Raw genomic sequence first — 13,515 nt, 5'->3', positions numbered from 1 at the left:
TCCTGAGAACATTAACAAAAAAAATTACGTGGATGTCGGTACCACTTTTCAGCAAAGCTGATAATCAGACCTGAAAACACTCTCATGTTCCCTACAGAGGGGAAACCTTGGAATGATGTCAGGAGCAACCTTCCTGTAGCTACGGAGAAGAAAAGAACATAAAATTTGACCCACCTGTACTACCCTCACCAAGGTCTCAGGGTATTTTTCAAAGACACCTTGGAAAGCAGTAGCTGGAAGCTTTAAAATAGTAGATGGTATCACTGCCCTGGCAGAGACGGTTTTATATGGAGCTGCATGACCCTGTAATAGAATGACAGTCCTAGTTAAGATGAGTGAGATAAATAACTGCTGTGCATTCATTAGTAATAGAAAGCCTGTAAGAAGTGATGAGACCTGACTGAGGATGCTAACCACATCGGTGGGGAAAAGCAGATGGGTATAAGGGCTAATGGGGGGAGCTGAAGGTGACTCCAAGGTTGCAAGTTCTAAAAGATGTAATGCCCTCAAAAGAAACAGTGAAGCTGAGAAGAGAGGTAGGTATGGGGGAAAAGATGATAAAGGCTGTTTGTGGGCTAGAACAGTGTCATTTTTATCCCTGTATGCCTAGCACCAAGCACAGTGCAATGAACACAGCATGCGCTTTATAAATGCGGGCTGACTGAAGAAAAGCAACTTTCCTTTGGACTGCGCTGGTAACTCATACAAAGAAGGCCCTCAAGCAGTACAAGGGGGTTCACCACCACTGGCCAGGCCTGATCCATGGGAGAAGGGGTTACTAGAGGTTAGGAACCCAGGTCTCTAAATATTCACCAGTCCCTTACTCTAGTCTAGATTTACTCTAGTCTAGTCAACTTCCTGAATTGTAGGTGATCAGCTCAGCCAAAGAGAAATAAATGAGAATTGACATTTGCAAGGTCAAGCTCTTTAGTGCACTCTTCCAAACAAAGCGTAAGTCATCATGAGTCGAAAAATGGCAAACCTAAATGAAGAGCCCAGGACCACAGAAAGCCAAGAGAACTCAGGATTAGGATTATTAAGAGAATAAGGTGAGGTCAGGGCCCTAGATGGAGTTTTCAATCTGGCCTTTGTTCTATTATTTAAATGGAAGTTACCAAGGAGCAATGGAAAGCCAACCACACAGATTATACATTTCCTTCTCCCTGACAGCTAGCACCAAAAACTCTAGGCCTAGCATATTACTCAAAGATATTAGCCCAAACAGCTCACCTAAATGGAAGGGGTTCTTTAATAAACAGAACTGGAATATATTTTAATAACATATTCTATTTCACCACATCCAGGGAATTCCAACTAAAACCAATTCCCAATTCTCTTGACATTTTTTTCCCCCAAACATAGTTAACGATTCATTCCTATTATAGGACTCTATTCAGAATGCTTTGTCAATTGCAAATACTGAAAGATGAACAATAGGTCCTTATTCAGTGTAAATTTTGATCAAAATAACGAGATTCATAAATGTTTTTCATTAACTTACTATTAGCTAGGTCTTTTTTTTTAACTATAAAACCCCTCAGACTGGGAAAATTGTCTTCTAAGATGAAAACCAAAGGATTTACAATCTAAACCTCATGAAAAACAGGAAGCCAGTTCACAGTGGACTCATTAATTACCTGTTGAAAGCCCAAAGAGCTTTGATCATTCCAAAGGACCAAAATTTAATCCAGTTGAGAACTTTGTCCTCTCCTTGTATAAGTCTTATGTGAGCATATAAAGATTCTAGAAACCCTATTCAAAGCATTCGCTCTTTGACAAAAGTGAAACAAAAATGCTCTAGCTTTATGTGTCTCTGGACTTTCCATGAGCATTCACTGGTTACTTAAAATGGATATACAAACTAAACTTATAATTCCAGCAAGAGAGTTTAAAATATTAATTTCTGCGCTTTAAATACCAGATTCCTATCATTTTATTTGGCTGGCTCTAAATAGCCTTAAATACCAATTACTTTCCCCTCTTTACCCCCAAAACAAACGTCAAGTTTTTAACACAGATTCAGAGTTAAACACAAAAGCCCCTGTGGTAATGATTAAGAAACAAGACCAATCTAAATCAGACTCCTGTTCCTAGAGAGAGAAAAATAGTGTAATGGAAAGGGGAAGGAGAAGGAAAGAAGATAACGTTAACTCCTGAGATATGTGTGATAGTTCACACACATTTAATTTTCAAATCTACTGATTACTTTGGTTGAAAAAAATATTCCAACCAAAACATTAATGTTTTGTGAGACAAGAGATGATATCCTTCAAAACGATCAATTAATCACAACATAGTATATTTTTCCACTCAAATGTCACCCCATAAATTTTCCACTCCCACTACACCAAGAAAAAGATCTATTCTTGTCACTGAGCAAGTGGAATCACTGCTGACATTGTGACAAGACTTCATCACAACAGGCTGGGAAGGGAATGAATAGTCCCAGACAGATTGATTACTAAAGCTCAAAGTTAATTTAAGAGCTCATGTAATAACTGCCACTCCCAGCTGCACAATTCATATTACAGGTCAAGCATCATCCATTATGTTCTTTGTAACAAATGAGGTTTCATAAAGAAAGACACAATAATGAAGTAAAGATCTACTGCAGAATAAGGAACAACAAAGAATAAACTCCCTTCTTACCTTACCCACTAAGTAGATTGTTTATGCTAGAGAGTTTTTTCCTCTTTGCAAAATATTTTCAAAATAAGGTGTTACCCCTTTTGGACCTGCTTCACTTCCACTTGTTTCCTTTCAACTTGCAATTCTTTGCTTTTCTGGTCACAGTAGTAGAAACCCCACAAATCAATAAATCAATAAACATTTATTAAGTTCTTACTATGTGCCAGGTATTATAATAATCATGGAGGATACAAAAAGAGGCAAAAGACAGTCCCTACCCTCAAGGAGTTTACAATCTAATGGGGGAGACAACATGCAAACATACATGTATGTGTGTGTTATACATATGTAACATATATGTATAATACACACATATATATAAAGCAAGCTATAAATAGGATAAATAGGAAACAATTAGAAAAGGGAAAACACTGTAATTAAGAGGGGTTAGGTAAGTCTTCTTGTAAAAGGTGGTATTGTAGCCAGAACTTAAAGCAAGCCAGGGAGGTCAGTAGTTGGAATGGAGGAGGAAAACATTCCAGGCATGGGGGACAGCCACAGAGAATGCCCAGAGGCAAGAGATGGAGTGTCTCATTCATGGAGTATCCAAGAGGCCGATGTCACTGGATCGAAGAGTATGTGTTAGGGAATTATCACATTTCACCGCATAATTGTTGCAGATTTTATGCCAAAATTTTTGCAAAAAAGGTGGGGTGCAACCATTATGTGAAGCTTTTAAAAAATTGTGCCAGTATTATTTAAAAATCATTTACTGCTAAACTGTCTTTGGTGCAAGATTAGGATGCATAGAATACTCGTGAATACATATTAAAATGGGGAAGATACAAGACCTACCATATCACGTGACTTATTCATGGCAGCATCACCTGCCAGCCCAGTCCCCTCTGCACCTACAGTTATTCATTGGATCAAGTGACAATACTATTAGTACTGCAGCGCTCTAAACAAACCAAGCAAGTCAGCTTTTGGAACTATAATGACAATGCATGTGGGCTGAGAATTCTAGGCTTGCAGCTCACAATGCTCTAGAGATAAATGCATATCCATATGCCACTAGTGAATACATAGCTGTTTTGTTTACCTTTAAAGCAGAGTGACAAACATAATTATACCATGTGATGATTACACCATGAAAGGTTATAAGGCAACTTTTGGACTTAAAAAACAAAGTGTGACGATTATGCAGTGGCCACGATTATGAAGTGAAATACAGGTAGGTGTAAGAAGACTGAAAAGGTAGAAGGGGGCTAGATTATGAAGGGCTTTAAATGCGAAACCGAAGATTTTCTATTCAACTCTGGAGGTACTGATTATATGTCATAGGCAAGACTTGAATCCAATTCTACCTGACTCCAAAATCAACCCACTATCCATTATTTTATACTACCTCCAAAGCCTCAATTTACTACCTTGCTTTACTACTGAAAACTTGGTTAGAGCTCTTTGACAAAAGAAATTCTATCTATAGTCTAAATTCAATCAAAAATCAATGATTGATTTTATGGTATAACTTCTATACTATCAACAGGTGATTTATTTTTACCTAGTGAGAGGTAAAAATACATAAAGCATACACAAGGTTTTGAAATTCTAAGCAAAGTTCAGATCTGAGTCTACTCTCTAGAGCGCAGAGTCTGATAAAGACTTCTTATGAACCATGTCTCCCCATATCATGGTTAACTTTAGGGGTAGGATAAATAAGATTATTGGGTTAGGGGAACCTAAAGGTAGTCTCAAAAGTTTGAAAACATTTTAAGGAGACTGTAGGGACTAAAATTGTCCAACCTACAATAAAAAAGACTGAGGCAGGGCTCTGAGCCCATGGCACTTTATTAAATGCTCTATGGTCCCCTCTGATGAAGTGGACCTCAGACCTTCCTCACAATCTGAGATGCCCCCTTCTTCCAGGGCCTTATTTTTATAAGGTGTGATACCAGATTTGATAACTGAATATTCTAAAGGGGCTATACAAAGTACAGAGTCCCACTGGTTGACAGATTGGGCCAAAAAATGATGCATCAGCTAGAAATGATATGTCAGCGGGGGGGGGGGGCAGGGGGTCTCAGGTTGGCCAAAGTAAGGGGCATCTCCACTAAGTGCTCATAAGATGGTCACCTGCTCATGTTGGACAAGAAAGAATGGTCCGGAGGTACACAGATAGGTTGTAAGAAAAATACTTTATAAACCTTAAAAGATTACATATATATGAGCTGCTAGCATTACTTAAAGGGAGCATGGTATAGTGAATAAAGGGTAGGTCTTAGTGTTGTATGACTTGGGTTTAAACCCTGCCTCTGAAGCATAAAGGCTATTGTATAACCCTTTATAAGTCACTTAACTACCCAGAATCCCAAGACAGCCTGTAAGTTGCAGCATAGTTGGCTAAATGCATGGATAGAAGGAGTTTCCTCACCAAGAGCTCCCTACATCAATGCAATCAAATCAAGATAAAAAAAAAAATGTATGTATGCATGTATGTATATGTATGTATGTATGTGTATGTGTATATAAGTATGTGTTTATATATTTTATATGTGTGCATGTATATACACACACACACACACTCCAACATTATAACGTACATGAAAAAACATACACTACAATATCGGAATATTGGAGACAACAGAAGACAGGCAGGCAATGTGGCACACTGGAGACAGAGCTGGCCTCAGAACCCTGATGGAATCAATTCAAGTCCTGCCACTAACACACACTGACTCAGTGACTCAGGATTAAGTCCCTTAACCTCTCAGGGCTCTAGACAACTTCCTAAGACTGTAAGTTGCAGACAGTGGGCCCACTTGCAGTGGCAGAGTGAGTTTCTTCTTCTGGGAGTTCTTTATGCCAATGAAATCACAGGTCTATCCCTATAATACTGGAAAACACCAATATGAAAACGCCGATTCAAAACATAAGTGCTACTAAAGGAGAAACTGAAGTACTGCCTCTAAATAGGAAATTAGCACAAGATACACTTAAATATTGATTTATGTAGTTTGTTAATTCCTTAATATACATAAGAATCAGGATCTAATTAGAATATCCCAGCTTAGAGCGACATTATGAATTCTGATATGATACAGAAATTGGCGTGTGATTTCTGACTCTGCTCAACTGCAATCTTGCCAAGGCTATCATGACTTCTGAGAACTACCTTGAAGCTGTTTAAAGGAATTAAGGTGAAAGTTCCCGCAAGGCTCAGCTCAGAATGATGGTAAAGATGTAACCTCTGACAGGAGGGTTAAAAACACAGTTGTCATTTCAATGCCTAGGTTTGCTTAAATGTGCTGACAACATTATCTTCAAAGATAATGATGCTCTTCTACTGCTCTGAAAATAAGGTTTAGCTCTACTCCCAAGCTCGTCCTATATCATATGACTAAGAGGAATGATGACTTACTGAGAGTAAGTTTTAAAGCCTAGCCATCATCCAACACAGATGCCCAAGTAGCATGAATAAAATGAAGGCTTCAAAGGGCAGCTAGGTGGCACAGTAGATAGAGCACCAGCCCTGAAGTAAGGAGTACCTGAATTCAAATCCAGCCTCAGACCAAACACTTGACACTAGCTGTGTGACCCTGGGCAAGTCACTTAATCCCAACTGCCTACAAAAACCAAAAACAAAAACAAAAATGAAGGCTTCAAGATCAGTACATGGGGACACACAGAACTAGACATTGGGACGACAAGTGTTCAGGAGAAAGACTCACAGTGATAACATCCAGGATGCTGAGGAGGCTGTGGATACTGTCTCCAGCCAAGACTTCTTTCACTACCACCTCGGTATTGTCCTGCAGACAGAAGACAGACAGGGTAGAACCTCTCCAATACAGACACCTGCTGGAAAACTGACTTTACATAAAAGTTTTTTCGCCAGGGCTCCCAGCTGGCTTGGCAGACAAAACTTTGGTGCCAACTCACATCCTTTCACTCCAAATCACTGTAATAGAACACCTGGAGACAAGGAGGCACAGCAAACCATCTTGGTCAAGGTAATTGTCATTGTAATCACCAAAAAATGGGGCAGTGGTTAGGGCATGCCAGAGTGCACAGCTAGCTATATGTGTTTTTCCGGGCAAGTCAACTAGCCTCTGTTTGTCTCAGTTTCCTCATCTGTAAAATGAGGATAATGATAGTATCTATCTCCCAGAGCTGTTGTGAGAATCAAAAAAGTTAGTAAATGTAAAGCGCTTAGCACAATGCCTGGTACATAGTAAGTACTATATACATGGTTGCTATCATTAGCTATTATTACTGCAAGCTGGAAAGCAGAGTAAAGCAGGGTCCAGACCAATGCAAATACTCCAAACCTATGGCCCCATCTAAATGGTCAGATCTGATATAAAATAAAAGAAGAAACACAGTATAGTGGAATGTGGAATTTGGAATCAAAAGACCTAGGTACAAATCCCAGTTCTGCTACTTCTTAGCCATGTGATTTTAGGCAGGTACATTCAATCTGCAAGTTTCAGTTTAACACTTTTGTGAAATGGGCAGACCTGGCTAGAGGGCCTGCTCTAAATCCGTGATCCTGAGTCTGTGCTAATTTTTCTGGCTTTAAACATAAAAGACTAAAATCATTTCAGAAAAGAATGAAAAAGAAAACCTTGTTGCTCTGTGTGGTCCACATTCCCACCCTCCAGGAGAAGCTTGTCTGAGCTCAACATTTCCACACTCCCTGGACTCACTCCCACAAGACAGGGAAACAATCACTTTAAGTCATTATGGGCAAATCACTAGTAAGAACCCAACAGATTTATATGGAGTCCTTAGAAACTGATTCCAGGGAAATGGAAACAGCAGCACCCAAGCTCCAGTGTCACAACACTTCTAAGGAAGCTCTAACCTGGTATACTTACAGTAAACCATACCGGTTTCTTTAAGCTAGAAGGAGGAATTTTCCCTCACTAATAATTACATGCCGGTTCCACATTGACTGAAGCACATATTATGAGAAGTTTTTTAAGGAATAAATCTGTTCATTCAGGGAAGCACATTCCATGCAGAGCACTGCAAAAACTTTATAATAGTCACCTGAAGTCAAAGGATCCATCTCCTTAAATGACACATAGATTATAAGCCCATCAGTTTGCAAACTCATTTAAGGAAGGGGTTATGTTTTATAATAATAATATTACATGTTAGTAACTCAAAAATACATATTTTTTTTAAAAAATTGAGCACCTGAGGCAAACAAATAAACTCAAGGTTCAAAACTTCTTGCATACTCTAGCCTCACCACAAATACTGGCCAATGGACATTCTTACGTTTTCCTGAATGCGAACTTCCAGTCTCCCATCCTGAACCACATAAATACTGTTGTCAAGATCTCCAGGACGGAAGATATACTCTCCCTCATGTAACTGCACAAAAACCATGTGTTTACAGAGTTCCAGAAACAATGGCTTCTCAAAGTGACCCAGGACCCTGTGAGAAGAAAACAGACCATATCTTAATGAGGAATTCTCTCAGAGTAGGAAGAAGGAAGGAAAAGATGGGTTTTGTAGGGAGAAGGGTTGTACTAAAGGGGAGAAAAATAACAAAGCCTACAGTATTGCAACCAATATTTAGCATCCTTGAGAGTATGGATTTTCATCAGGCTGGAAGTCAATAGAGTAGGTACCCAAGCAAAGATCTGAAAAGATAATCTCAAACACTTAAAATGACTAAATAGGCATTCCCATAAATTTTTAATCTCAAAGCACTAAGAAATCATTACAATAAAGTTTTGGACCAACCCTATGAAACGATAGCACTCCACAGATCACAAGCTAGGGCAGAGAAGATGAAAAAAGTGCTTATATTCCAACATCAAGTCAGAGCCTGTCAAAATCGGAGGCCAGACTTACTGACTTCTGACCCATTTAAACATCCAATTTTACTCTAGACATAAGAAAGACTAAAAGTTGTGGATACACAATGAAATATTAAGTATATAAATAAGGAATGATGATAAATAAAGCAGATTAATAAACCATGCTTCTGCTAGAAAATAATCCTGCTGCACCCAGCTGAAATTCCAGTCATTATAGTAGATTACAGTTGAGCACAATAGAGAATGATGGTTTCAGAAATATTCACATAATTAGGACAAAAGTATGGCAGGACCCAGGGCAGAACTTCTTCCTGAAACACAACTCTGTATCCAGAAATCAATCACAAACCAAATGTAGTCCAAACAGAAAGACAATTTAAAGACCTGATGTCTATGAAATAGATAATAAAATTAAAATAAGAACTAACATTCATATAGCACTTATTATGTGCCAGGCACTATGCTAAGCACTACAATTAATATCTCATTTGATCCTCATAAAAACCCTGGGAAAGTGGTGCTATTATTATCTCCATTTTACAGATGAGGAAACTGAAGTGGACAGAGGTTAAGTGAATTGTCTGGCTTCACATAGCTAGTAGGTGTGTGAGGTTGGATTTGAATTCAGGTGTTCCTGCTCCCAAGTCTGGCATTCTATTCGTTGTGCCACCTAGCTGCCTCATTCACTGAGATTACTGATCCCATTTTGTAGAACTGATCGTGTTTGTGAAAAAGGTTGTAGTCTGTGTCTAGCTGCATTTTGATCTGGGTTTAAGATTCTATATAAACACCTAAGCCTTTTGGTAATGATACTGATTATTAATAGTAATAAAATAACAATAATGATAACATTTACAGAATGCTTTAAAGTTTACAAAGTGCTTTACAAAATATTATTTCATTTTTGGTCTACTGCAAAAGACCAAATAGGCCCATTTCTTTCTCCAGGTATCAAACATCTCTGCTAACAGAGTATGTCTTCTTATAGTTTACTAAGAAAATACCAAAGAATTGGCAAAGAAACTGAGACAATTAATAGCTTCAGTAAAGGAGAAGGACACACAAAAAAAATCTACAGTATTTCCACATAGCAATTGTAAAATCCTGGAGGAAATAACAGAGAAAGAAATCACATTCAAAATATCTACAATATCTACAACTTCCTTTGAGGTTCACTCATCCATGTTTATTACTCTGTCCAAATTCTTATTTGCAATAATCATAAAATATCATCATGCCAATCTACCAAGGCACACTATAGATACAACTATAAAACACTGTTGAAAGAAATAAAGAATGGTTAATAACTGGACAGATATTAATTGCTTATGGTTGGGCCATGTCAAATTAAATTATTAAATTAAAAATTAAATCAAATTAAAAACGATAATAACACTTAAATTAATTTATGGATTGAGCATATGCCAATCAAACTACCCAGATAATACTTTAGAGAACTGAATAAAAGAAAAATAAAATTCATTTAGAGAAACAAAAGCTGCCTAAAATCCTCCATTGGTGGCAGTAGAAGGCTATGGGTATGCCAGATATGCAGGGTATGCATATCTTGTCATACACAGTTGATATATCTTGGCTGATTTGGCTAGACTACTCTTTTTTCCCCCCTTTTTGAGGTTTTATTACAGAGGATGAGTCACTGAATAGATAAGGGGAAAAAGATATATATATATTTTTTTGCTTTTTGGTGAGGCAATCAGGGTCACACAGCTAGTAAGCATCAAGTGTCTGAGGTCACATTTGAACTCAGGTCCTCCTGATTCCAAGGCCAGAGCTCTATCCACTGTGCCACCTAGCTGCCCCTGAAAGATATATTTTAAAATGAAGGTGATATAAAACACACACACATCTTCACAGGACCCAAAACTAATCTCTGTATTTGCTCACTTAAAGGTCATGAATAATCTAACAGCCAAATTCCAATGGCATTTTTTCAGTCCTCATACTTTCTGATCTTTGCAACACTTGACAATGTTGACCATTCCTGCTACTGAATAAAAATACACTTTCCTTATAAATACAAATATATATGTGTGTGTATATGTGTATATATGTATGTATACACACACACACACACCTCTCTTGACTTCTAGGACAATACACATTCTTGATTCTCTTTCTACCTTCCTATTTCTACTCCCCCTCTATCCTCTTTACTGGTCCCATGACATCTCGGGATGAGGTTCCCAAAAGTTCAGAGTGTGATTTTAGGACAACACTCTGGACTAAACAACTACCTTATTCTTCCCCTGCCACCCAAGTCTTATAACTATAAGAATCTAGCTATCTGGAAGTCAGAAGTAGTGAGGGTGCTCCCTCGATTCTGCGCTTAGTCATCACAGGACCCTAAAGATCAGGTAGCCTTTCTTTCATACCTGACAAAGCCTTGAGCAAGGAAGGAGAGGTGTATACCCTGCTCCTAACTTACTTCTAAACTATTCATTTGAAATCATTACTTACCAACCTTTCCTCCTCTGAGGTTCACTCTATCCATGTTTATCAACTCTGTCCAAATCCTTGTTTGCAGTAATTTTCCAGCCCCTAGATCATTCTTCCTCTTTTCTCAAAGAGTTTAGTATCTGAATTTCTTTTCATTTCAATCCCATACTTTGTACTTAGGAACTTAAATATACACTTTGATGCCCTCCTCAAACACGCCAGTCTCTTAGTTCACCGACCTTCTAAATTCCTATGACCTTCATTCTTCACATCATCTCAGCCACACAAAGAATGGTCATAGCCTTCATTTCATCATCTTACACAACTGAACTACCTCCAAGATTCAGAAATCTTATATTCTCCTCTCCAACTACAGCCTCCTTTCCTTCTGACTTGGCAACACTTGACAATGTTGACCACTCTTGCTACTAGATAAATATATACCTCCCTTGGCATCTAAGACAATATACATTGTCCTAGCTTTCTATCTCTCTACCTCATAATTCCTACTCAACTGTACCCTAATAGATATCTCTGGTATAAGGGAAAGAGCCCTAGATTTGGAGTCAAGAGGTACAAATCCAAGCTTTGCCACTTACGACTTGTGGGACCTTGAGCAAATCATTTAACATCTCTGGGTACCAGTTTCCTTGCTTGTAAAATGAAAAAGTTAGACTAGATGATGTTGACCTTAAAGGTCCCATGCAAGTCTAATTCTTTGACTCCCTGCCTTCGTGTCCTATCACTACTCAAGCCCTACCAAATCCAAGCCTTCTCTGCCGCTACACGTCTTCCTAAAAACTCCTGGAGAAAGTCATGCCAGTCAATCCCATCAGGCCATCAGGACTACATACTGATCTTTTTATTCATCCCTGATTGACAATAACACTTCTCACAGAAGCTATTCCAAGTCTTCTCTTTCATCAGCTTCCTCCATTGTCTATTCCCTCTTCCTTCTCAGCAGAGAACTTCACCTTCTACTTTACAAAAAAAAAAAAAAAAAACCAGGAGGCCATTGCAAGCTCCCTCTCTCCCTTATTCTATACCTCAAAACTCCTCTTCATCATCCTGCATTCTTTCCTACTCTAGCTCTTCTTACCAAAGCCAGTCCCTCCATTCGTGTCCTTAACCTCATTCTTCCCTTGCCCCCATTCTACTATCTCCAAAGCTTGCTGTTTTGATCATCTCCTTTCTCCTTCTCATTTCACTATTTTTGTCAGTGGCACCATCTAGTCTCCCACATCTAAGTACCACCTTGGGGTGCCTTTTTTCTTCCCTCTCTCATGCTATTTATACTAAATTCTATCAATTCCACCTCCACAACATCTGTCTAATCTGCCCCCTACTCTCTATTTCCATTGGCGCCACTCTAATACAGATCCTCTTTACCACCCACCAAGACTATTGCAACGGTCTCCAAACCATATCTTATACTACTGTCGGAATAATGTTCCTTAGACATCAAGCTGGCCATGTCATCCTAACCATCAAACATGATCAATGACTCACTACTGCCCACTGAGTAAAAGTCAAATTCCTCTGCCTGGATATCGAGGATCTCCACAAACTGGCACCTCCCTACCTTTTGAGACTCATATCTTATACTATTCCTTGCTACATACTTCATTCTCTGGCCAAACCGGAGTGCTTTACTTCCCCTAAATAAATCCTACTCACTTTCCTTTGCTCATACTATATTTCCTTTTGCTGGAATGTCCTCCTCCCTTGCCTTCTTTGCCTGCTGAATTCCTAGCCATCCTTTAAAGCTCAACTTAAATCCCATCTCCTTCCTGAAGCTGTATATGATCTCTCCCTCATCTCTCTCCCACTAGTAATGGCTTCTCCCTTTAGATCTCAGAAGGACTTCATTTTGTAGCTCTTTGATGTAGTTACGTATTATTTTGTACTGGTTGAATGTTTAGTCATTTTTCAGTTGTGTCCAACTCTTTGTGACCTCATTTGGGTTTGTCTTGCCAAAGATATTGGCATGGTTTGCCATTTCCTTCTCCAGCTCATGGAACTAACAAGGAAACTGAAGCAAACAGGGTGAAGTGACTTGCCCAGGGTAACACAGGTAGTACGTGTCTGAGGCCAGATCTGAACTCCAGAATATGAGTCTTCCTGACTTAGGCCCTGCATTCTATTCACTGTGCCTCCGAGCTGCTCATTTGTGTATTTGTCTTAAAAAGGAGACAGCTGAAACAGGCTAGAATGGATACTGGATTTGGACTCAGATTCAAATCCTAGTGTTGACATTTATGAGTTCTCCGACTAACCAACCTTCCTGAGTTTCTTCATTTATAAAATGGGTATTATAGTATCTTTAATAGCTACTTCATAAGGTTGTTGGAAGGATAAAATGAAATAATGTATACATAAATTAACTCTTGTTCCCAGAGCCTGGCAGGAGGTGGGCCTTTGGTCTGAAACTGCTTTTGAATGGAGGTGGCATTTGAGAAGATAACAAAACCACTGCCCTCCTCCCCCAAGAAGAGAACTAAAACAGAAGTTGTCTCTTCTCTTAAAGTCCACCAGTAGGAGGTTCCTTCTGATCAACAGCCATTCCTTTTCAACACAGCCCTACCCACACACC

General features: G+C 38.9%; 1 protein-coding gene across 5 annotated transcripts in view; it reads right to left on the bottom strand.

Annotated features, from left to right (window-relative positions):
* The window catches only part of PNPLA7 (patatin like phospholipase domain containing 7), a 184,947-nt gene that overhangs the window by 162,114 nt on the left and 9,318 nt on the right, over positions 1–13,515 (bottom strand). For all 5 annotated transcript variants that reach the window (XM_027849420.1, XM_027849427.1, XM_027849422.1 and 2 more), the window contains exons 8-10: positions 7,918–8,077; positions 6,360–6,440; positions 175–303 (exon numbers count right to left, since the gene is read on the bottom strand). In XM_027849420.1, the coding sequence (XP_027705221.1) occupies positions 175–303; positions 6,360–6,440; positions 7,918–8,077 (370 nt within the window). The remainder of the gene's footprint in view (positions 1–174; positions 304–6,359; positions 6,441–7,917; positions 8,078–13,515) is intronic.

The sequence above is a fragment of the Vombatus ursinus genome, unplaced genomic scaffold (genome assembly GCF_900497805.2).
Source record: "Vombatus ursinus unplaced genomic scaffold, bare-nosed wombat genome assembly UNPS02000580.1, whole genome shotgun sequence".
Lineage (NCBI taxonomy): Eukaryota > Metazoa > Chordata > Mammalia > Diprotodontia > Vombatidae > Vombatus > Vombatus ursinus.
This window is presented reverse-complemented; position numbering and strand designations above follow the sequence as displayed.